Below are 25,304 nucleotides of genomic sequence, written 5' to 3' on the forward strand. Positions count from 1 at the left end.
GGGGCAGATTGGGAGCCAGGTGGGACAGTCTGGAACCTGGGTATGGAAGATGCTCCACCCTTCAGTTAACACCCCTGGGGGGGAGGGCTCCCTCCAGTTCTGCTCAGCCTTGGTTTCCTTTCCCCTGCAGACACTCCCTTAAGGTGTGTGTACACAGCAAAGTTATTTTGGAATAATGGCCGTTATTCCGAAATAACTATGTGAGTGTCTACACAGCAATTCTGTTATTTCAAAATAATTTTGAAATAATGAACAGCTTAAACCTCATTCTACAAAGAATAATGCCTATTCCAAAATAGCTATTTCAAAATAAGGCTTGTGTGGATGCTCCACTTCTGCTATTTTGAAATAGCCTCTCACCAGGGCCAATCTAAATTATTCCTCCTGGGGCTCTAAATCAAGGCAGCATGTCTACATTACGGAAGCCTGCCTTGAACTAATTTTGAGGCTTCCCTGCGGTATAGATGTGCTATTTTGATAAGCTATTTAGGAATAACTATTCCAGAATAGCTTATTCCGAAGTAACTGTGTTGTGTAGACATAGCAGGAGAGTCTTGTAGCTCCAGGAGACCAGCTCTGTCTTTCTTATTCTGGGTTCATTTGTCCACATTCAAGGGGTTTCCTCTTCTGTAAAGAGCCTGCATTGGCCTAGTCAGCAAGTGCTTTGGTGTTTTTTTTTTTTTGCTTCTCTCCATTCCTCTTGGGCCCATGGTGTAAGGGGCAGCACTATGGGTTTCACCTGTGCTTCACACACAAAAGGATCCTCAATCCAAACCAGGCAGAAGCGCCACTTCTCGTTCTTTGCAGCTTCCCTTTCTGCCCTGGCAGGCGTTGCTCCTTCTACCACTGGCCTGTGCCTGGCATTCCTTCCCCCTCCTGGCACCACAGAAAACCCCTTGGTGTGAGCCTGGGCAAGCTAGAGGCCTCAGGCCTCTCACCTCTTAGGGCCTGTCTACACTAGGAAATTATTTCAAAATCAGCTTATTCACCAAGGAAATGAGGAATTGCTATTTTAAAATAACTCGCTAGTGGAGAGAGGTCCTTAGAGGCTTACATCTTGGCCTCCTCTGCCCTTGTGTGCTGCTTGCCAAAGGAGGAAGCAAGGCAGGAAAGAAGCAAGTGACACTGAGGCAGACAGCTCAAAGGGGACGAGGAAGCCCTGTTGCCTCAGGATGGGAGAGGAGACAGGAGGCCTTGCCTTTTGTTTCCATGCTGTCAATCACAGGGCCCGGAGAGCTCCCTGGCTGGCTGCAGCCACTTTCTGCTTCATGGCCTAGGCCCAGGCAGTCCATCGGGGGTCTCTTTGTAGCCCCTAGACCTTTTGTTTGCCATTTACCAAGTGCAGGGTGGCCAGATTTCGGAATGCTTACCAGCCCCACAGGAGGGGGCTGGTTTGATGTTTCACCCCACGGCTCAGCAACGAGCCCCCCAATTTCCCCCTGTGCTCTGGGTGCCAGGTTTGCTGTTTGAATTCTGTGTGGCAGGTGACGTGAGGCCTGGGCACTGGGATTATTTACCAGTGTAACAGCTCCATCCCCCAACTTGACACTCTGCATGCAGAGAAGGGGGCCAGCTAACCTAATAAACACTGAAAAACCTGTCTCTAATTCCCAGAAACTAACGTATTCAATCACAGTCCCTCTGAGATTAAAAACAACCCCAAAACAAACAAACCCAAGATTGGTTCCTCGTTGCCACCTCCCAAGTGAGTCCAAGAAAATCAGGGAAGAGATCACTTGGGAAATCCCTTCCCTAAAGTAAAGCTCTCCCCCGTCTCAAACTTCCTTTTGCTTGGAGTTGGGAAAAACAGAGGGAATCCACAGACAACAATGGACTCTGCCCTTGTAACTAGGCACTTAGTCCTAAGGACACAACAATCAACCAATACCGGTTAATTAGAATAAAAAGAAAACTATTTTATTATCAAAACAAAACTACTGTTGCAAGCATAGTAAATTGGCTAGGTGGTAAATAGCCACTATTTGATATATATACTCAGGGAAAGTCCCTGGGCTGTAATCCTTAGTTACAAAAGAGAAAAACAATTAGACAGTTCAGACATGATTTCCAAACAGCCAAAACAAGGAAAACAATAAACCCCGATGAACTATCTAAACTTTTCCCAACTTACACATTTCAAGGAGTCCATTCTTGGAGCGAGAAAGCATCTCCTATCTCCCTGAATACCTGGGAGAAACTGCTTGGATCTCAAATAAAGAAGAAAGAGAAAAAGGCTCTTTCCCAGTTTGAAATTCCTACCTGCATTGCTACTGACAGACTGCCTGAACCCCCGCAGCTGACACCTTTGCTAGGTACCTGAATTAACCCCTAAGTCACTGGATGTTGATCAGCGCTCCTAATCATGACACTCCTGTATGGATTTTCTGATGTTTAATGAGGTGTCCTTTCTGACTGAAGCTTTTCCCGCACTTAGAGCAGTTGAAGGGTTTTTCTCCTGTGTGAATTCTCTTATGACTAGTAAGAGTTGCCTGCTGATTGAACCTTTTCCCACACTGAGAGCAGTTGAAGGGTTTCTCTCCAGTGTGGATTCTCCTATGTGCAACAAGGTCTGAGGTCTGACTGAAGCTTTTCCCACAGTCAGAGCAGTTGAAGGGTTTCTCTCCTGTGTGGATTCTCCCATGTCTAACAAGGTCTGATCTCTGACTGAAGCTTTTCCCACAGTCAGAGCAGTTGAAGGGTTTCTCTCCTGTGTGGATTCTCCCATGTCTAACAAGGTATGACCTCTGACTGAAGTTTTTCCCACAGTCAGAGCAGTTGAAGGGTTTCTCCCCTGTGTGGATTTTCTGATGTTTAATAAGATGTCCTTTCTGGCTGAAGCTTTTCCCACACTCAGAGCAGTTGAAGGGCTTCTCTCCTGAGTGGAGTCTCCCATGTGCATCCAGGTATGACCTCTGAGTGAAGCTTTTCCCACAGTCAGAGCAGCTGAAGGGTTTCTCCCCTGTGTGGATTTTCTGATGTTTAATAAGATGTCCTTTCTGGCTGAAGCTTTTCCCACACTCAGAGCAGTTGAAGGGCTTCTCTCCTGAGTGGAGTCTCCCATGTGCACCGAGGTATGACCTCCGAGTGAAGCTTTTCCCACAGTCAGAGCAGTTGAAGGGTTTCTCTCCTGTGTGTATTCTCTGATGACTAATAAGAGTTGAGCGTCTACTGAAGCTTTTCTCACACTCGGAGCAGTTGAAGGGCTTCTCTCCTGAGTGGATTCTCCTATGTTTAACAAGGTATGATCTCTGAATGAAACTTTTCCCACAGTCAGAGCAGTTGAAGGGTTTCTCGCCTGTGTGCATTCTCTGGTGTAAATTAAGGGACTGTCTCCAGTGGAAGATTTTCCCACAGTCACTGCAGATGTAGGGTGCTTGTGGATGGGGGATTTTCTGTCGAACGGTTTCTGTGTTTCTTTTTATCCCTTTGTTCCTGTGACTGGATTTATCCTGTCCTTCTACCAGATGGTTTTGCTGTGGCCCTTCTGGGCTATGCTGACTCTCCCAGGTCTCTCCTTGCTCAGGACTCTGGGAAACAGGTCCTTCAGATCTTCCCAATAACATTCCTTGTAAACCCAAGTGCTCCAGTCCTTCCTGCTGAAGACTCTCCTCATTGTTCTCACTCACCGTCCAATCACCTGCTGGGACAGAAAGAGAATCCAGATAGGAGTCATTCTCCGTGCTGAACTGAAAGGAAATCTCTGAAAGGGGAACAGAGAAGGAGGACCACACCCAAATATTGACTGGAAAGGTTGAATAATCCTGAGCTGAGTTCATTCTCCTTCCTGCCAACCCTTCCCCAGAGGAGAACCCAACCTTCCTCCCACACTTTGACTTGAATTGAAGAGAAGCTGAAAAGTCACTTAGACTTGATGAAAATGCTCAAGTGATACCTGCTATGACAGGAGTTGGCAACCTTTTCAAACCAAAGAGCCAAACTACATAAAAATTCAGAACAAATGGTCAACGAAGAGACATATAAGAATGCCCACTTGCATGGCTGAAAATATACAACTTCATAGTATAGATAATTGACAGAATGATGAATAGCATACATGAAACATTGTACGCACAGACTTTATTTAATGGCACGTTTGCTGCTGTACCTTTTTGCATATTTCTTTGAAGTTGACATCATAACTTGTCAAATCCAGTTTCATGCAGGCATTCAGGCTGTCTTCTGTCAATCTTATGGAAGGGGACTGCAGATGTGGGTGTGCATGAGTCTTGGGTTGTAGGGGGTATGAAGGCCTAAGGGCAGGCGGATCAGGTGTATGATGGGCTCAGGGTTGGGGAGTGTGGGGAGTGCAGGAGTGTTATGGCAGGATACTTGTGATGTGGGGGTGCAAAAGTCTGATGATGTGAGGATGCATGAATCTAGGGATGTGGCGACATGAAGGGGTCAGGACAGAGGGCTGAAGAGGAGCCTGGACAGCTCTCCCTTGACCAGAACAACGTCTGCATTGCTAGGCCGCATCCCGGCCTTATCCAAAGTATGGATCTCTAACAAAGCAACCCTAGGCCTGACTCAAGTTTGGTGCACACATGCAGGCAAGGCCAAAAAGGGTGGGGGAGAGTCAGGAGTGCTTGCCCAATCATGCATAACTTGTACAGCAAGACCAGGCCCCAAATACCAGAAACAACCTGGCACTAGTACATCCCATTTTTCATAAGAGACAAATTCCAGAGACAGCTGAAAAAACTAAGGGCTTCTGCAATATTTTGGCACAGCAAAATGTATCCTAAATATTGGCATAGAAGGTATCTTACATAATATGTAGTTGATTGGTAGATATTACTAGATTGATCAAGTCAAGTATAAATATAGGGGTAGAAAAGATAATCAGTGGGAGGAAATAAGCAGGATTGACCCACAGGTCCAGCTTTTGATGTAACTAGAAAGAATGAACCCCTTCACACTGGCGACCCCAGTGCATGGCATTCCTACATGTGGGACTCAACGGAACCACGACCTTCTGCCTGGTACTGTAGGTAGCATACGGGTGAAGTGTAAGTGAACTAGGCTTAATTATTGTACTATAATAATCTTCTACCACTTGCTTTTGTGTTGCTTTGCATTGTATTAATTGCTTTAGATTTTAAACATTAAATATTTAAAATTGTACAGTCATTGTTTTTAAGGCTTGTAAAACTTAAAACAACTAAGTTAACTGCTTAAAGCTTGTAATAAATAAGAAAGTGGTTAAATCTTTCTGGAGTATCCTGGTTTCCCTTGGACCTAAAAATTGAACTATATGACAATTGGTGTCACAAACAGAATCTGAGGGACCCAGACAGGTCCAGGAGATTTGGGAACCATGCCACTTTCCAGGAGCAGTATGAGAGGAAAGGATAAGGACCAGGGGATGATGCCAGGATGGGCACTTTCTAATCCCTGGACTATCCTTGAGCATTTTACAAGCCAAACTCAGCTGCTGGTTGGCTGGGATCGAGATAAATGTCGAGTAACTGGTTGTGACGGCGCGTTGGGGGTTCCCCGTCTCCTGCACCCCGAAATGGCACAAACAGACTGCACCAGCCAGTGGAATTGAGGGTGGTTTATTGCTCCTCCAGCACAGCGCAGCACAGATGTAATCTGGTTACAGGAACTGGGGCTAAGAGGCCTCAGTGCCCCCCCCCTTGAGATAGGGGAGTCCCAGCCCCCTCCCCAGCTCCTTATTCCCTGCCTTCCAGCCAGGAACTCACTAACCCTCTTCCAGCCCTGCCCCCCATCCAGGGCAGCATTCCACCTTCCTTTGTTCCTCTCCATGGGGGGTGGCTGGCCATACTCGTTTGCATAGTGACTCATCCTGTTTTGCTGGGTCGTGGTACCCACAGCAGCCAGTGGGGCCACCCCAGAGCCAGCAGCATAGAAACCAGCCAGGTACCCCCACTACGTCACACTGGTAAAAACTGGGAAAACATAGACTGGCACTTGTAAAGCAATGGAAAGCTGTAAAGAATAAAAATAAAAGTAAAAAAGCTAGAATTTTGCAATTAATATAAGATGGCTTAAACAGCATTCTACTACACTAGCATTCCAAATACATGAAAATTTGGATTTACAAAAAAAAAAAAAAAAAAAGGAACAGGTGGCATGGAGACTAGTTAAGAAACCTACCTTTCTTGCTAAATTAGTAAGGGAGAAAACCTGTGTCCGTGGAAAGGGACCAGTCAGCAGAGAAAGCAGGATCAGGCCCAAACAGATAAGAAAGCAAAGCAAGCAAGCATTTAAGGGAAAGAGCGTAAAAAGTTAATTCTGAAAAGTCTAGAAGGAATTGAGCAATTGTTGAAAATGTCAAAAAGAAAAAGTGGTATAGTAAAACAATTCTTGGCTTCTTTGCAGCCTTTCTGGGGGGAAATGAATCCTTTCAAAAGCACATTTCTTGAGCAAAGGCACATGCCAGTGTAGACGCTCTCTTGCGCAAATACTTTAACGCAGGAACTCTTGTGGTAAAGAGTATTTGCGCAAGATCATGCCAATGTAAACATAGCCCAAATGTAAAAACAATTCCTGCTCCATATGTCATATCTGTCAACTAGACCTGTCTTCCTACGGCTCAAATACTGCATGGGGCAAGAGCCACTCTCTTTCATTATCAATCATCTACTGACCACGTAACTTGGACCACCAACAGTATCTCTAACGTCACCTTTGGAGTGACAGGCTGCATTTGGGTCACCCGGACCAGAGCTCGCCAGCATCAATTTGGGAATGCGAAATGAGGGCATCCATATCCCTAGCCAAGTCAGTAAACTCACCTTTGCATTGAATATCTCAGACCCAAATATTTTGAACAATTATGGGCAGAGAATACCAACTATCTTATCGAAGTGGTGTGCAATCAGACTGGAAGACTACGTCTACATTGGCATGATCTTGCGCAAATACTCTTTAATGCAAGAGTTCTTGCGTTAAAGTATTTGTGCAAGAGAGCGTCTACACTGGCATGTGCCTTTGCTCAAGAGATGTGCTTTTGCGCAAGAGCATCTGTGCCAGTGTAGATGCTCTCTTGCACAAGAAAGCTCTGATGGCCATTTTAACCATAGGGCTTTCTTGCTCAAGAAATTCATGTTGCCTGTCTACGCTGGCCTCTTGCACAAGAACAGTTGCACAAGAAGGCTAATTCCTGAACGGGAGCATCATAGTTCTTGTGCAAGAAGCACTGATTTCACACATTAGAACGTCAGTGTTCTTGCGCAAGAACTCACGGCCAGTGTAGACAGGCAGCAAGTTTTTGCGCAAAAGAGGCCGCTTTGGCACAAGATTGCGCCAATGTAGACATAGACAAACTGTGTATGGGACTTATCATTATTCTGTAACAAATGGATTACAACTTATGTTCATGGTCAGGGCTCAACAAATAAGGCAATCTACTTGCCCGTGGTGAGTAGATTGCAACCCGGAAGAGCCGGATTCGGACGATCTGTGAATGTGCAGAATGATCTGCACATGCACAAATCGCCGGACAGCACGGCTGGTGAGCGGGGCTCGCCGCAGCTCGGCGAGTCCTGTTCATGGTTATAATTGCTGGGGTGAATGGTTAACTTGATTGTGCCACAAAACTTGATTAGGGTTGCCAGGTGTTCAGTATTAAACTGGGAAGTCCAGCATTTGTGCCTTCTGTCCGCTAAAGAAATTGAGAAAATTCTTGACATATACAATGTCCAGTGTTTTCTGCTTTTCCTGGCTTGGCGCCCAGTCGGGGTGGGAGGAGTGGCAGAAGCTGCAACCACTGCTTTGTTTTTTGCTCAACAACATTTTCCTGGCATTTTTTTCTGTATTTTTGGTGAAACCATCTGGCAACACTAGGCCTGATAGTGTAAGTATTTGGGAACAAGCTTGTAGAGGACCTGTAAACAGTGACTGGACACAGCAGATTTGGTATACATGGGGACACAAATGGGTTTTGGTGTGTGTGTGGGGGGGGACACAGCATGGTATTACGTCTCTACTGAACCCACTAACCCAGCAGAAGTACCCACTCTCCTGGGTCATGCGATGCCTGAGGATTCTGTAGTATTTTCACCGGGAGTTATTGAATATTTTGTGACTCTAAAATGGGACATTAATATTTCCTGAATGCATTCTAATTGTAGTAAATGGGCTAATCCCATGCTCAATACTTGGATGCAGCATAAGGAGGGTACTCAAAGGGCTATCAGTATGTCCCTGCCCCCCATTATTGTAATGGGTTGTATCTGGGCACTCAGAGTAACAGCCAAGTGGCTTTTACCATTGGGTGACTTATTATACCACCATGGTTGCCAAGAGTGGGGAAAACATGATGGTATTGTAAACTAAACAACCATCGTACACTGTGAGAAGTAGTTGCTTAAGCTGGCAGATATAGAGCAAGTAGCAGAGTAATGTTAGTATGATATATAATTGCAGGCTATTTATCTATAGCTAGCATGCTATTGAGTGTTTTAATTCATACTATAGTATTAGTAGTTATATTAATAGCAGTGTTGATGTTTTTGTGGCTGTCTCTGGGAGTATCTAGACTACATCTTTTTTTGAAAAAACGGGCCTTTTTTCAAAAAAACTTAACCCGCGTCTATGCTGACATTGCGTTCTTTCAAGATTAAATCAAAAGAACATGGTGATTTTTTTTAACAGCGGTAAAGCTCTTTTTACAAGGAATAATGCCTTTTTCGGAAGAGATCTTTCGAAAAAAGGCATGTGTAGACGCGGGGGAGCCAGTTTTATCGAAAAAAGAGGCCTCCGGGAAAAACCCTGGTGGACAATTTTTCTACACTAATCACAACTCTATAGTATCTGTCTGCTGCCAGGACTTAAAGGACAGGCACCCCAGTAAGCCACTGTGGCAGGAAGCTGGCTTCAAGACAGCACATTGACTGCACAGCTCAACCTGCCACAACAGGTTAAAAAAAAGACACAGCCACAAGGCTCCTGAGGCCACCCCGGCCCTTCCAGGGAGCTGCCCCAGGATTCGCCCAGGGGGAACAAATACCAGGCACCTGCTTGGTCAGGGGCTGAGATCCAGCCCCTGCTTGAGGTCTGGACTAAGGAGGAGTAACTCTGGGCCCTTCAATCGTGGTGAAGGAGCACTGACATATATGGCAGGATGGCCACTGCTCTGGCACAGAGAGGCCACCAACCTTGACCAAGTACGGGCAAAGGTCAAAGAGCTGCGGCAAGGCTATGCTCAGGCCCACGACACCAGCTCTCGCTCTGGGGCAGCACCAGCATCCTGCCCGTACTTCAGAGCGCTCCACCAGATCACAGAAGGTGGGGATGCACAGTCCCCGAGGTCCCTCATGGAGTCGGGAATGGAGGCGCCTGCGGTCACCCAGCCAGGGCACCAAGGGATGAGGATGAGCAGCTGGTCCAGGAAGAGGACACCATCGCGCTCAGCCTAGATTTGGTTCCCCAGGGCCAGGATACCTCCCAGGCATCATCTGACGCCGGGGAGGGAACATCATGTGAGTGCTGTGAGGTTGGTACATGGACAGGGTGGGGGAGGCTGGTTCACAGGGGATGGAGCACGATCGTCACTTGTGACACTCGGCCTGGACAGCGTGCCGCTTGAATGTGCACGGCCAGCATGTGCAGTGGCCGTGTGCAACAACACGTAGTCTCAGGAGCCAGTCCCGGAGCATGCATGGGCCAGGTGCAGCTGTGTGTGTGCAGGGAGGGCAGGGATGGCCAGGCTGCTCCAGGCCCCTCTCCCACACCTGGGAACCCACTCTGGATGGACACTTCCCTGGCCTGCTCGTCCAGGGGTGGGGGGAGAGGAGATGCATGCAGAATGGACTCCCGGCCATCTCATGGCCCCTGTGAGGCTGGGACTGCTGGGCAGGCCACGTGGGGCCTGGGTCTCAGGACATCAGCGTCCCCTCTGTCAAGGCTGTGAGTTCAGGGATGACTGATCACCTCTCCCTCGTTCTTCACATCTGCAACAGCCCTCAGTGAGGGGTGAGGCCCACCAGCACAGCCGGCCAACCGAAGCAGGGGGAGCCGCAGGCACTGGCGGGCCCACCAAGAACTCATAGCATCATAGAGCTAGAAGAGACCTCAGAAGGTCATTAAGTCCAGTCCCCTGCCTAAGGCAGGACCAATCCCAACTAAATCAACCCAGCCAGGGCTTTGTCAAGCCGAGACTTAAAAACCTCTAGGGATGGAGCTTCCACCACCTCCCTAGAGAACCCATTCCAGTGTTTCCCCACCCTCCTAGTGAAATAGTTTTTCCTAATATCCAACCTGGACCTCTCCCACTCTAACTTGAGACCATTGCTCCTTGTTCTGCCATCCGTCACTACTATGAACAGTCTTTCTCCATCCTCTTTGTAACCTCCCTTCAGGAAGTTTCAGGCTGTTCTCAAATCCCCCCTTCTCTTCTGCAGACTAAACAAACCCAAATCCCTCAGCCTCTCCTCACAGGTCATGTGCTCCAGCCCCCTTATCATTTTGGTCACCCTCCGCTGGACCGTCTCCAATGTGTCCACATCCTTTCTATAGTGGGGGGCCCAGAACTCATGCGCCAGCACATCTCGGTTATGCAGGATATGCAGCAATCCCACGCTCAGAAGTTCTGCGAGGAGGCCGAGTGGTGGGAATGCATGCTGGAAGAGATGGTTCAGCAAGGAGATATCCTGAATCGTGGCACAGATGTTGTCATGGCCTACCCGGATCCTGTCCCAATTGCTGCTCCCCGTTCCTCCCGTCCTCCCTGAGTCAGCTGCAGCCTCCCCTCCTACACAGCCCCCTGTTCTCCCAGACCCCACCCACCTCAAGCACAGAGGACCCCAGACCCGAGGCAGCAGGTGCAGGCGTTCCCAGTCCTGAGCTCCCCTCCTAGTTCCTCCAGCTTCTGACCCCTCCCCTCTTCTCCCCTCCCACTTCCCCCTTCCAGGTTTTGAACCCTGCCTCCACCCCAGTTTTGTAATAAGTTTTGTAGAAAGTTAAAACACATTTAGTACAAAGTTACAACAAAGTTTATTTTCAATTCCAAAACAGTGTCTTTTTTGATTTTCCAAGGAATGGAGAAAGAGTTAGGGTATATTGGGGGGGGGAAGACACAAGGCCCCATTGGGGAGGCCTTGGGGAGAGTTACTGGGCTCCTTTAGAGAACCTCTCCCTCAGGGCCTTCTGGATGCGCACCCCCAATTGATGGGCCTGGCAGATGGCAGCTGTCCAGGGCTGTTCAAACAGCCTCCCTCACCACCAGCCTCTGTCCCCCACCTTCGAAGAAGGCCTCCCCTTTGCTCGCCACCAGGTTGTGGAGAACGCAACACACGGCCACCACCTCAGGGATGTTGCGCTCCCCTATGTCAAGACAGGTCAGTAGGCATCTGAACCTCCCCTTCAGACGCCCGGAGGTGCATTCCACCTGCATCAGAGCCCAGTTTAGGTGTGCATTAAATTGTTCCTTGCTCGGATCCAGGTGGCCAGTGTAGGGCTTCCTGAGCCACAGCATCAGTGGATAGGCCGCGTCACCCACGATGCAAGTCGGTATCTGCAGGTCCCCAAGAGCAAAGTCCTGCTGTGGGAAGAATGTTCCAGCCTGCGGTACAGGCAAGAGCTCTTAAATATGTGGGCACCATGTGCGCAGCCTGACCACTCAACATAAAAGTTTGTAAACTGTCCCCAGTAGTCGATCAGCACTATCGAAAAGTAGCCCTTCCTGTTAATAAACTGGGTGGCCCGATGGAGCGGTGTGCAGATCGGGATGTGTCCTCCATTGACCGGTCCTCCAGTTTGGGAATCCAAGGGCAGAAAATCTGGCCACGATAGGGTCCACATCTCCGAGCCAGATGATCCTTCACAGAAGCACAGAGTTGATGGCCATCACCACCTATAGAAGGACACGCACGCACACACAACAGAGAATGAGAGGAGCCCTGAGCCCTTGGAACGTACCTGGCCCACTACTCTCTCTCCCCCAACCCCAAGAACCTAGGAGCCACTCCCCAGGAGACTGACCCCTCCAGCAGCAAGGATGAGGGAGGCTAAGATGCTCCACCTTCCTCCTCCAGTCTGGGCCTTGTCCCCACACCTCATCGTCCCCCAATCCCTCTGCCCTTTCCCAACATTCCACCTTTTCCACCCTGCCCTCCCTCCTGCAGGGCCTTTGCCCGAAGAGTGCCTTACCCTCCATCAAGATGGCCCCAATGGTAGACCTCCCTACGCCAAACTGGTGTTCCACGGAGCAGTAGCTGTCGGGGTTGGCGAGCTTCCACACGGCAATAGCGACCCTCTTCTCCAGGGGGATGGTGGGCCGCAAGTGGGTATCCTGTCGTCGGAGGGCAAGGGTGAGCCAGGTACACAGCTCGAGGAAGGTGGCCTTCCGCATGCGGAAGTAGCTGAGCCACTGCTGGTCGTCCCACAGCTCCAACACGAGACGGTCCCACCAGTTGGAACTGGTGTCCAGCCTCCAAATTCGCCTCTCCAACATGAGGTTCAGGGGCAAGGCCAGTATTCCCGGATCCAGGGGGAGGGTCTCAAGGCCAAGTTCTGAGCGGTGCTGGGCCAGGACCATCCAGACGGCCCAATGAAACCGCTGCAGAATGGCAGCTGTCCAGGGCTTATCAAACAGCCTCCCCTCGCCACCAGCCTCTGTCCCCCACCTTCGGAGGAAGGCCTCCCCTTTGCTCTCCACCAGGTTGTGGAGCACGCAACACACGGCCACCACCTCAGGGATGTTGTGCTCCCCCACGTCAAGGCAGGTCAGTAGGCACCTGAACCTTGGGGAGAGTTACTGGGCTCCTTCAGAGACCATCTCCCTCAGGGCCTTCTGGATGCACATCGTCAACTGATGGGCCTGGCGGATGGCAGCTGTCCAGGGCTGATCAAACAGCCTCCCCTCACGTGGGGCCATCGGATGCCCAGGGGCAGTTTCTGCACCATGGCCAATAAATAAATAAATACTGTGGCATCCAAGAAAGCTGGGCAAACGAAGCCGGCACTGCAAGAGCTTTGCTGCCCTTGGAGAGGCATGCAAGCAAGCCAGCTGCAGGAGCAGAGAAACGGCTGTGCAGGAGGGCCCCTTTGAGCATCTGTGGAGCAAAGGGCATGTCGCAGAACCAGGAAGTAAATGCTGCCCCCGGTACCCTTTCTTCGGCAGAGTGTCCAGGCAGTCTGGACGCTCTCTTTCGAGAAAGCGGATCGCTTTTTCGATCCGCATTTGTAGTCTGGACACTCTCTTTTGAAAAGCTTTTTAGAAGAATCTGTTTTGAAAAAGCTTTTTCGTAAAAGCTTGCAGTCGAGATGTACCCACCGTGTGGCAAATTATTTCTTGCGTGCCTCATATTAAAGAGAGTTAAGTTGGTACATTCCTGACCCAGTATTTTATCGCTTCAAACTCGACTTGGTTGAGGGGGGGAGCGTAGGGGAGCCTGGACGTCCCTCCCTTGACCAGAACAATGATGTCTGCATTGCTAGGCCTTGTCCCGGCCTTTCCCAAAGTATGGATCTCTAACAAAGCAAACCCTAGGCCTGACTCAAGTCTGGTGCATGCATGCACGCAGGCAAGGCCAAAAAAGATGGGGAACAGTCAGGAGTGCTTGTTCAATTGTGCATAACTTGTACAGGCCAGTGAAACCAGGCCAAAACTACTAGAAACAACCTGGTACTAGTACATCCCATTTTTTATAAGAGACAAATTCCAGAGACAGCCGAAAAAACCTATCAATTAAGGGCTTTTGCAATATTTTGGCTCAGCAAAATATATCCTAAATATTGGTATAATAGGTGTCTTACTCAATATGTAGTTGATTTGTAGATATTACTAGAACGACCAAGTTGAATATACATATAGATGTAGAAAAGGATCAGTGAGAGGAAATAAGCAGGATTGACCCACAAGTCCTGCTTTCAATGTGACTAGAAGGAGTGAACTTCTTCACACCGGCGACCCCAGTGCATGGCTTTTCTGCGCGTGGGAATCACCAGCACCTCCTGCCTGGTACTGTAGGTAGCATACGGGTGAAGTGTAAGTGAACTAGGCTTAATTATTGTATTATAATAATCTTCTATTACTTGCGTTTGCATTTTATTAATTGTTTTCGATTTTAAACGTTAAATATTTTAAATTGTATAGTCATTGTTTTTAAGGCTTGTAAAAACACAACTAAGTTAACTGCTTAAAGCTGGTAATAAATAAGAAAGTGGTTAAGTCTCTCTGGAGTGTCCTGGTTTCCCTTGGATCTAAAAATCGAACCATACGACAGGGGCTCAGGTGTATGATGAACCCAGGGGTGGTGCATGTGGGGGTACAAGTGTGTTACGATGCTGCAGCCACGAGGCTTGGCCCCAACTGGGGGCTTGTTGGCAAGCCTTATTTTTAAATAAAATAAAATGTTATGTCCAACACAAAAGGTTTCAACATTATCTTGATTTATGGCAAGAGTGGGGAACCTTTTTTGGGTCAGTAGCGACTGACCCACAGAAAAATCAGCCAGGGACCTCACAAGTGAGAAGTTAAAAAAACAAATTCCATCAACCCAACCCTCACTGATGTGACCCCCAACTGAAACACATCACTCCCCTGGTGATCCAGCCCAATAGTAGGGCGATGGCCAGGGAGGACTGAAGTTCATGGCCTCAGGCCAGATTAACTCTTCTGGGGTTTGTGGATTTTGTACCCCCCCTCCAAGTACTGGGATGGGGCTAAAAATGAGGGGTTCAGCGTGCAGGACAGGGCTGGGAGTGCAGGATCGGTGCGGGAGGTGGAGTATAGAAAGGGCGAGGGCAGGGGCATCTGGCCAGGGGGATGAGTGAGGGGTAGGGGGCACTTACTTGTTTTTGCGCTGCATGGCAGGCAATACATAACCTGTCCCCTGCTGCTCCCATTTCCCAGAAGGAAGCCTCCAGGAAGTGTTTCCCAGGGGAAAAAATGGGCAACACATGGGAACCATTTTGGCTGTTTGTTTCCCACACACTGGGGGAAGCCGGTGCTGCATTCTAAACTTGTGGGGGGCCATAAGGCTGTAGTGTTAGCACTAACTCCCTGCTGCAGGAGTATCTGGGGGGGGAGGCTGAGTTGGGGCTCCAGAAGAGCCATATTTGGCTCGCAAGCCATAGGTTGCCGACCCCGGTGCTATGAGGACACAGAAATTGGTTTCTGAGTCGGTTTAGCTGATTGCTGACGATCTCCCCTTCCTCACAGCCTGGAGATCTGGTATGCAAAGCGCCTCTTCTCGCTCCACCCAGGAGATCACATGAGCTTTGGAGATTGGAAATCCTGCTCGAGGACCAGTTAACAAGTGCTGATCTTGTTCATTAAGGTCCGTGCCGTTACTGCTTCCAGAGGCAGGATCTGAGTCACTCACCCAAAGGGGGTCTTTCCCCATCTTGCACAGACTGGGCTCTGGGTGGTACAAGATCCCACGACAAACCCACCTGCAGTAAAGGTGCATCCCTCCTGCCTTGTGAATGGCCCAGCTCATCCCCCAGGGGAAATGAGCGCTCTGTCGCACTCTCTAGAGTATATCTCAGGCTCCCTCAAGGCCCTTTCCTTCCCCTCATCCCAGGGCAGGACTGGAACACACAGCTCAGAAGGGGAACTCCAGTGAGGGCTGGCAGGTCTGACACCGAGGCCCCCAGGCAGGGCTCAGACTGCAGCTGCCACATGGCAGGTCACTAGGACTTGGGGAACTCTAGCACTCTAACAGCTCTGTGCACAAAGCCCCAGGCTGTGGGGCTCGACTCACCCTGCTCTTTGGCTCAGATGCTCGACTTGAGCTACAAGGAGGAAGTTGTCTGAGCAGCTCAGAGAATCCTTGGTGGCTGTTTCAGACTCTGCTTATGCTCCAGACTCCAACCAGCCCCGTTTATCTGCCTTGTGAGTCTGTCCCTTTTCTGTAGGATGTGCCGAGGCACAATCCCATTCCAGGCACATCCCGTTTCCCTGGCACAACCAAACCCTGACCTTGCTTTAAGATAGGATAAGACAAAGCAGCAAGTTGAATATGGTGGTCCTAGGTCTTCCCGTTTAAGAAGAGTTCTTGAATACACAGACAGACACAAACAAACTCTCCCAAATATGCAGTAGAGGAAAGATCTCTGTGCATCTATTGTAACTATTTCTAGCCTAAACTTAAAAAAACAACAACAAATAGTCTAGTAGCACTTGAAAGATTATCTAGCCTGTGTCCCATAATTCACTTCATTGTTTTAGGGTGTTGATGGGTTTTTTTTTAGTCAGAGACAACCCTCTGATAATATCCAGGCAATCCCTACAGGATGAGCTGTCCCCTTTTACACACGTGCGTCAGCTACATTATCCCCGTATAGTTATGGTTATAGACAAGCAACTAGCGAAGAAACTTGGGTCCACATTTTGTGTTAATGTAAGTGACTTGCCCAAGATCAAGCAGGAAGGCTGAGTCAGGGCAGAGAACTGAACACAGGTCTCCCAAGTGCAGTGCCTGAAACACAAGCGCTCTCCTCACATTTATCCACGACAGAGCTACCGGCTCCACACAAAATGTTCGCAGAGCGTGAACTGCCTCATCCACCCTCCCTCAGCCCCAGCACCAATCCTCTCTCACAGCCAGGAACCAGCATGTCACAGATCAGTCACAGCCAGGAAAGGACTCCAGGAACTGCACTCTCCTTCCAGGGGCTCAGCCCACTGGCACAAGGGGGACCCAGCAGGGACTAACAGCAGCCGTACCCAACCCCACAACTCTGGCACCTGCCATTCCTACCCGGGCCCTTCCACTCACACCTCTGGCCAAGGCACAACAGGGGCAAGATGATGGGGAAGCACATGGAGACGTGGCTGTGGGAAGAGCTGCACCATTGTTATGTCCCTGAACCGACTTCCCCTGGGAGGGGGCGTGGAGGGGACAGTCTCTCACACAGGAGCCAGGATTATTGGGGCTGATACTGCTGACACTGGGGGGCAGGGGACAATGAGGGACCCTGAACCAAACCCAACCCAGCTGCTCCAGAGCCCAACCCAGCCTCTGATACGCAAGGGGACAGGAATCCTTACCCAGCCAGCTCACAGCCTCATAATTCTCCTGCATCACATCCCAGTAGAGAGCTCTCTGACCCGCGTCCAGCAGAGCCCATTCCTCCTCAGAGAAATATACAGCCACCTCCTTGAAAGTCACCGGCTCTGCCACAGCCATTTTCTGTCCCTGGCTTTGGAGGCCACGGGCTGTGCTGGAGTAAGACATGGGTGCCCTGCAGCCTGTCAGGAGGAGAAGGGCAATTGGAGACATTTCAGAGGGGGTTTTAATCCTTTCCATACCCCCATTGGGCCCAGACTCTGACCCTGGTGACACGTGTGCTAGACCAAGGGCGGGCAAGAAGCTGACGACGGGCCGGATCCAGCCTGCAGCTGCCTCACTGGAACCCTTAGGCAGAGAACAGCTCAACCTTTAAAAAGCCAGCTGTTCTCCATTCCAGATGGTTGGGGAGGGAGGAAGGAGACTTCTCATGCTCTTCTCACCCCCCAGGAAAATCTCCTAGCTCCCATTGGCCAATCTCTCAGTTTCCAGCCAATTGGAGCTGAACATTTTTGCTGGGAGCAGTGTAGGAAGTCTTCTCCCTCCCTGTTCATACCCCCTTCCCCCTCTCCCTCATGCCCAGAGCAGAGCCATGTGGAGCACAGAGCAGCCTGCAGCAGACAGTCTGCCTCACGTTTCTGCTGGTTAGTACTTCTCAGCCAGAGCCTAAGAATTATCCCAGCCCCTCCCTTGGCATCACAGCCCCTCCCTTCCCCAACCCTCTTCCCCCCTCCACATACCCAAACTCTCTGCCTACACCCCTGAACACATACACCTTCCCAGATCTGGTACCTCATTCTCCTGCATGAGATCACAATGCCCTCCTCCCCTTGGCCACATCCCAAAACCCTGCACCCCAGTCCCCTGCCCTAGATCACAACTGCCTCCTTCACTCAAACTCCCTCCCAAATCCCATTCTCTCTCCTGGACCCCGATCCTTTATCCTAAGATCCCTTCTGCACCAGCCTCCATTCTAGATCCCACATCTTCTCCAGTAATACCGTGGAAGAGTGGAGCCCTCGATCGCTTTCCAAAATCTTGGGAATGGCCCCCCCCCCATCAAAAAGTATTGCCCACCCTCATGCTAGACACGGCCATTTGGGGCAAATGCTTGAGTCTAGATATTCCATAAACAACAAATAAAACTTAGATCCCAAATCCGCATTGATTTCTCTCAATGCCTGGCTTGACTTAAACATTAATGCATCTGCAACGACAGGATTCTGTTCTGAGCACCCAGGGTTTTTATGAATAAACCATACATTCTGATGCCCAAATATGGATGTAGGGATCTACATTTAGGCTGCTTTATTTAAAGCCGCTAGTCTACCTAGTCTGAGCAGCATGTAAAAAAGGATGGAGGGAGGCACTAAGGCTCAGGGCTCACCCATCAGAGCCAGATAAACTCTTTTGGGGGCCCAAACTACTAGATTTTGTGGGGGCTTTGGAACGGGGACAAAAAATGAGTGTGCACTGTGCAGGAGGTGGCTGCTAGGAGTGGACTGGAAATGGGGGGGGGGGGGTCCTGGGCAGGAGGTTGGGTGCGGGATAGGGCTTGAGGTGGTGGTCTGGGCACAATACAAGGTGCAGGAGCAGGCTTGGAGTGGGGTCTGGGTGGGAAGTGGGATGCAAGAGGTTGGTGAGGATCTGGCCAGAAGGAGAGGTGCAGGAGGTTGGCGAGGGAGGGGTCTGGGCAGGAGGCAGCCAGGCAGGATGCAGGGAGTGCTGAACTCCTACTTTCTCTTCCTCTGCGACGGGGGAGGGAGGCAAAGAAGAGGGGAGCAAAGGAAAGTGCGGCTTCTGCAAAGGGTATTCCCCCCCCCATCTTTCCCCCGCTCCAGCCTCGCTCTCCTCAGCCCCATGACACTCCCCCCCCCCGGCAGCGCCCCATGCCCCTCAGTGCAACTCCTGCCCCCGCCTCCTCCTTCCCCCCCAGCCCCGCACACACCGGGCTGCAGCGACTCGACCAGCTGGTCTCAGAGTTCTCTCCTTAGAACAGGCTGAGCAAAGACCCCCCCCCCCCGAGCAGAGCATGCGCAGTAGCCGCGGCTGACGCTGCTGCCCTCACTCTGCGCGCAGGCGCAGGCCTGGCAGGGGCTGGAACGCTGGGTGCAGCTGGCTCTGCGCGCTGCTGCCCCGGGCTCGGTCCGGCGCCCCGGGCGGGAGAGACGGAGCCTCCAGCTCCGCCCGCAGCAGCGCCCGGCGCGGGGAGTCGCTGCCTCCTGCCTCCGCCCGCCGCGGGGTGGGGGGGGGGGGTTGGTATTTCGCTCTGGGCAGCTGGAAGGCTCCTGCAGCCGGGGCTGGGAACAGGCGCTTGCTCCGCCCGCTGCCCACGGGCCGGTGTTGTAGCGCCCACGGGCCCGGGAAAACACATCAGAGCGCGGGACGAAACTCGGGGTCCGTGCGACCGCGTCTGCCCGCTGTAAGTCCCGGCCCCAGCACAGACCGCGGCCGCGCGTCGGGCCCTGCGCGCGTTGCTTTGGGGCCGCGCCGGGGTGCGGGAGGGGGCACCCCGCTGGGCTGAGAGCGTGGCAGGAGAAATCGGAGTAGCCAAGGTGGGGCGGGAGGATGCGTGGGGGCGCTTGGCGCGGGCGGAGTAGGTGATGTGTCAGATGGGGGGCAGAGATAGGGGAGGGGTTGACTTGGACCCAAATTACTGTGTCTCGGGAGAGGGGGGGGGGCAGAGATCATGTGGCACTCACACTGCTTGGCTACATCTACACTGGCAGCTTCTTGCGCAAGAACTTGCCTACTGTCTATTCTGCACTTGCACAAGTAAATTTACAGTCTAGTGTTGGAAAGCAGGGCTTCTTTTGGAAGAGTTATTCCTCGCCCCATGAGGAATGAGCCCTCTGGTGCAAGAGCTCTTCCACAAGAGGCCAGTGTAGACAGGCACCATGAATTTCTTGCACAAGAAGCCCCTAGGGTTAAAATGGCCATCTGAGCTTTCTTGCACAAGAGAGTGTCCACACTGCCATGGATGCTCTTGCACAAAAGCACATGGCAGTGTACACGCGCTCTTGTAGAAAACTTTTTGGGCAAGAGCTCTTCTGCAAAACAGTCCTTGCGTAAGAAGCTGCCAGTGTAGACGTAGCCCTTGTGTGTAGAGAGCTGCTACACAGGAAAAAACTCATGGGGGGAGGGGGGGAACATTTGCAGCGCATGTAACAAATGCGGTGGGGGGGAGGGGAGCCGGTGACCATATTTTCTAAACCAGCGATTCCCAAAATGTGGGCCGCGGCCCAGTTACCGGTCCTTATAAAAAAAAAAAAAATACCAGTCCTTAGAAAAATGATTGCGCATGATCCTATTAATTTGCGTGACAACGTAGCAGCAGCCCACACTGCCGAGTATGATGGCATGGCCCTCTTGGGAGAGAGCCACTGCCATGGCAGCTCTGTCAGGCATACTCCTGGGTGGCAGGGCTAGATCCGGCGGGCGCTAGGACCCAGGGAGAAGGCCAGGCGCCATGCGCACCAACGCAGAACGCCAGGCACCGGATGCAGCCGGGGGAGCTGATGCCAGCTGATAAAGTGGCCAGGATTGGGGCCAGGAAGGGGGGCAGAGCAACCTGCGGGACAGGTAGGGCCAGCGACACAATTTATTTGCATATTCATCATTTGCTTAATGAATATACAAATAAATGTTACCAGTGCTCCAAAAGCTTGTGAATGGGTTTACTGGTCCCCAGTATCAAAACGATTGGGAACCACTGTTCTAAACCAAAAAGGGGAACACATTACCCACACCCTGAACCCATTTAGCCACACCCACCGACCACCAGAAGTTCGTCTGTCCCCCTCCCCCTGGTAGTACTTCAATGGTCAAGATGGGCACATGACCCGAAGTAAAGGGTGCGGCTTCAAACAAAGAAAACATAATCATTGGATAGGTCACATGTCTTACCTGGCAGGAGATCAAGTTCAAGAACTTTCACATTAGCTCTATTCTTGCATGGAAGTCTCTTACTAAGAGAGGAACAGCTTTTTGACCTTTGCGGTTAGATGAACCTACCATAATGGTGAGATGTGAAGTTTCGCCTAACTCCTGTTGCAAAATCTTTTCAGCTTCTGGAGCAAGAACGTTTTTCATGATTGGTTCACTTTTTGTGCTGATGAAAATGTAGGCCCAAGCAATGTAGAAATTAGCTTACAGGTACAATCTACAGATCTGAAACTGTGATTGTGTTTTACAGTATGCTATGCAATTACTGCTTCCTTTGCCACAAGCTCCATTTTAACAGAATCATCTTTTATAATACATTTCTTCATTGAAGCACTGGAGGTTGCAGAGCAGACAGCTAACTGATGTTTCTTTGATTGAATATGTGCAGTGATGTCAAATTTCCTGCCATGAGCAACATTTATCTCACTATCGCATTGGGTGCAAAATGTTATGTGTGGGATGTGGTGTTTCTTTTAAAAAGGCTATTCCTTTTGCCAAGCCTAATTAAAGTGTACATTCTTTTCCTGCTCTTTGCATTCATTTGACACTAAAATAAAATTTTACAATTACATTAGTGGGTTGTGCCCCCTGCTCACTAAGCTTGCTAGTCCCCCCCACCCCTCCTGCCGCTCTGCTTGCCAATTCCCCCCTCCAAATCTCCCCAAAACCCCAATCGTCTCTTATGTGGTCTCCAATTGAGACACCTCCCTCCCCTGGTGCTCCAGTCCCATGTGGGGGAGGGTAGGTAGGACTGAGGTTCAAGGCCTTAGGCCAGATTAACTCCTCTGGGTTCCAGGGTTAATGGAGTTTGTGGGCCCCCTCTACATTATGAGGTGGGGCCAAAAATGAAGGGTTCAGTATGTGGGACAGGGCTGCCAGTGAGTGGGATAGGGACAGAGGTGCAGAATCTGGGTGGAAAGTAGGATACAGGAGCAAGCTGTGGGTAGGAGTCTGGCCAGTAGGGAGGGGGCAGGAGCAGGATGCTGGTGGGTGTCTGGCCAAGGAGCAGGGTGTGGGTGGGTGTCTGGCCTGGGGGCAGGGTGCTGGTGGGGGTTTGGCCAGGGGGCAGGAGCAGGGTACTGGTGGGGTCTGGCCAGGGCATAGGGGGCAGGAGCAGCTTGGCCTGTATCTGGGAGTCTCAACTGGTACCGTCCCATGCAGCTCTGCCTTTTAAATCTGAGATCCACATGGCTTTTACTAGGTTTAAAATGCAGAGGGAATCAGCTGATTCCCGGTCCAGCTGCAGCTCTCCCCTCTAAAAACTTAGCAAATGCCATGCTGGTTGTTTTAGATTGAAAAGGCCGAGCCGTGGGACAGGGCCAGCTGAGCTGGGAATAAGCTGATCCCAGTTTGTGCACAGCGCTAGCTCTTCCTTTTAAATTGAGTAAGAGCCATGTGGCTTTTTGCAGTTAAGACAGAGCCTGCTCTGTGCACAAACTGGGATCAGCTGATTCTCAGCTCAGCTGGCCCCATCCCCCCAGCTCTGCCTTTTCAATCTAAGAAGAGCAAGTTTTGTGGAGGGGAAGGAGACCACTTACTTGCTGCTGTTTTACTGGTGGCTCCCGAAAGAACTGCCTGCTGGCCAGAGGAATCAAGCACTGTCTCTCAGTGCTCCTATTGGCTGGGTTCGAAAGCAGTGGGAAAAATCTGTGAGTGGTGCCTGCACACCTGGGAGGAGGAGGGGTTGGGGAAACAGAAGCATTCAGCCCTTTCTAGCTGTGCTGCTGTTTCCGGGACATCTTTAGTGTTTTTCAGGGCACTGGGATGAGAAACAGAGATTGAAATCCAGGACTGTCCCAGATTTTTGGGGCTGTATGGTCACCATACCCATCTGTCCTTTCCATCCCTCACTTGCTGCCTCCTCCCTGTCCTTTCATGCCCTGCAGCCCCCCAGCCGCCCCTGTGCTGCCAGGTCCCAGGAGAGGGGAGAGTCCTCTGGCTGCTCAGGCCAGGAGGTAGCAGAGCACTAGTGTGCGGGTGTGGGGGAAGGGTCAATTTGTCACCTTCCCAGTGTGAGAGAAGTGTAGGGGAGGTATTCACCACTGACAGCTCTGTGTGCACGAAGCTGGTCAAGGCACCATTGTGCAAAAAGCTGGGGTCCCAAAGTGTGTTCTGTGCTGCTGGCAGTTTCTGCATCTCTTAGCCCCATGTTCCCAGTGTAGCATTTCCTGTCTGCACTGCAGTTTTTCGTGCTGTTTGTACTTGCATTTCCTGTGGCATTTTATTCTTTTGGATCCCCTGGTATCAAGGTAGCAGATTTCCTGGATTGGTGTCAGAGCTCTTACACCTAAACCTGTATTCAGGCAGGTGAAGTTGCAGCTTTTTTTTTTAAATAAAAAACACTGGGCATTGAGAACTGAACCCCATTGTTGCAGATGCAATAATGTTGAAACTCAAGCCAGTGAGAGAAATTAATATGGATTTGGGGTCTCACTGGTGTGTGCTGTTTATGTAATATTGAGACTCAAGAATTTGCCCAAATGGCTGTCCAGCATGTGCATCATCTGTCACAGAGTCTAGGTAGAATGGGAGTGTGGAAAGGGTTAAAAAAACCCTTCTGAAATGTCTCCAATCCCCCTTTTCCCACTGCAGGCTGCAGAACACCCATGTCTTGCTCCAGTTCAGCCCATGGCCTACAGAGCCAGGAAAAGAAAATGGCTATGGTGGAGCCGGTGAGCTTCGAGGAGGTGGCTGTGTATTTCTCTGAGGAGGAATGGGCTCTGCTGGACCCGGGTCAGAGAGCCCTCTATTGGGATGTGATGCAGGAGAATTATGAGGCTGTGAGCTGGCTGGGTAAGGATTCCTGTCCCATCGGGTAACAGAAGCTGGGTGAGCTCTGGAGCAGCTGGGTTGGGTTTGGTTCAGGGTCCCTCATTGTCTCCTGCCTCCCAATGTCAGGAGTATCCATCCAATAAATCCTGGCTCCTGTGTTAGAGACTGTCCCTTCCATACCCTTTCCCAGGGAAGCAAGTTCAGGAACATAACAGTGGTGCTGCTCTTCTCATAGCCAAGGTCTCAATGTGCTTCCCCACCATCTTGCCCATGTTGTGCCTTGGCCCGAAGTGTGAGTGGAAGGGCCCAGACAGGAACGGCAGATACCAGAGGTCTGGGTCCAGCTGCTGTTAGTTCCTGCAGGGTCCCCTTTGTGCCAGTGGGTTGAGTCCCTGGAAGGGGGGAGGGGGTGTAGTCTTAGAGACCTTTCCTGCCTCTGGTAGATTCTGTGCAGCCCAGAGGGGGCACCAAATGTCAGTCCAGACTGGCCACAAGAGGGAGGCTGGGAAACCACACAGAATCTGCTGCTGGTGGCAGAGTAGAACTGAGGCTGCAGAGGGGGAGCTGATCTGCAACAAAACCCACAAGCAACAGAGAAGCAGCACAGCCCGTTTCTGCCCTGGCTGGCCGTGAGAGTGGCAGGTGTTGTGGGTATCTGGCAGGGTCCACCCAGCCAGGCAGTTGAGACCAGGAGTGTGGAGCATGGGCACAGCCTGAAGCAGCCAACCAAGGGATCATTTTGTCCTCCAACAACTTCCTCTGCCTCCTTCTGGATCAAGTAGAGCATCTGAGCCAAAGAGCAAGGCGAGCCAAGCCCCCCAGCCAGGAGTTTTGGGCACAGAGTTCTTGGGGCTCTAGAGCTCTTCTGAGTCCTTTCTCTCCAAGCCCTAGTGACCCGCCATGTGGCAATTGCAGTCTTAACGCTGCCTATAGTGTCAGCCCTGTAAGCCCTCACTAGAGCTCCCCTTCTGAGCAGTGTGTTCCTGTCCTTCCCTTGGATGGGGGAATGGAACAGGCCATGAGGGAAAATTAGTTGTACCTTAGAGATAGCTCAGCAGATAACTCAGCTCCTCTGGGGAATCAGCTGGGCCATTCCTGAGGCAGGGGGGATGCACCTTTATTGCAGGTGAGTGTGTCCTTGGATCTTCTGCCAGCCAGAGCCTAGCCTGTGCAAGGTGGGGAAGGAGCCTCTCTGGGTGGGCAACTCAGATCCTGGCTCTGGAAGCAGTAATGGCACAAACCTCAATGAACAAGATCCCCACTTAGTTAATTGCACCCCTGAAGAGGATTTCCTGTCTCCACAGCGAATGTGATCTCCTGGGTGGAGCGAGGGGAAGACCTGTGGGTCTTGGATCTCCAGGGCTGTAAGGAAGGGGAGATCATCAGAGACACCCACACAGGTGAGCATTCAGCTAAATTGACTCAGAAACCCATTTTTGTGTCCTCATAGCAGGTGTCACTTGTGCATTTTCATCAAGTCTAACTGCCCCTTCGGCCTGTCTGAGGGTGCTGGGTGGGGGAAAAGATTATAGAGAAGGAGGGTGAACTCAGCTCATGATTATTCAATATTTCAAGCCATTCTTTAGGTATGTTCCCTTTTTC

At 50.8% G+C, this 25,304-nt stretch overlaps 2 protein-coding genes across 3 annotated transcripts in view; one reads left to right on the forward strand and one right to left on the reverse strand.

The window, feature by feature from the left end:
• Positions 1-1,903: 1,903 nt before the first annotated feature.
• LOC102458372 (uncharacterized) lies at positions 1,904-19,002 on the reverse strand. Of its 2 annotated transcripts, XR_012898524.2 has the most exons (4): positions 18,934-19,002; positions 16,967-17,167; positions 12,118-12,259; positions 10,973-11,821 (listed from the first exon to the last, which is right to left on the reverse strand). XR_012898524.2 is itself a non-coding variant. In XM_075914031.2 (3 exons), the coding sequence occupies exons 2-3, from the start codon at positions 17,151-17,153 to the stop codon at positions 2,361-2,363; spliced, it is 1,467 nt and encodes a 488-aa protein (XP_075770146.2). In that variant the 5' UTR covers positions 17,154-17,167; positions 18,934-19,002; the 3' UTR covers positions 1,904-2,360. The 2 variants fall into 2 exon arrangements, 1 of the variants encoding a protein (XP_075770146.2); XM_075914031.2 differs by lacking the exons at positions 10,973-11,821; positions 12,118-12,259 and adding an exon at positions 1,904-3,640.
• A 47-nt stretch (positions 19,003-19,049) lies between these two features.
• LOC149522146 (uncharacterized) overlaps positions 19,050-25,304 on the forward strand; it is a 32,321-nt gene continuing 26,066 nt past the window's right edge. The window contains exons 1-3 of the mRNA XM_089771484.1: positions 19,050-19,407; positions 23,523-23,723; positions 25,007-25,102. Of these exons, the coding sequence (XP_089627610.1) occupies positions 23,537-23,723; positions 25,007-25,102 (283 nt within the window). The 5' untranslated portion in view covers positions 19,050-19,407; positions 23,523-23,536. The remainder of the gene's footprint in view (positions 19,408-23,522; positions 23,724-25,006; positions 25,103-25,304) is intronic.

Source organism: Pelodiscus sinensis, chromosome 19 (assembly GCF_052426305.1).
Source record: "Pelodiscus sinensis isolate ZL-2025 chromosome 19, ASM5242630v1, whole genome shotgun sequence".
NCBI classification, from domain to species: domain Eukaryota; kingdom Metazoa; phylum Chordata; order Testudines; family Trionychidae; genus Pelodiscus; species Pelodiscus sinensis.

Bases quoted from the DNA above. Each gene is read 5' to 3' on its own strand.
- LOC102458372 (XM_075914031.2), bottom strand. From the start codon at position 17,153: ATGTCTTACTCCAGCACAGCCCGTGGCCTCCAAAGCCAGGGACAGAAA. The intron at 3,641-16,966 runs GTAAGGATTCCT...TTTCTGTCCCAG, and splicing joins TGAGGCTGTGAGCTGGCTGG to CAGGTGATTGGACGGTGAGT.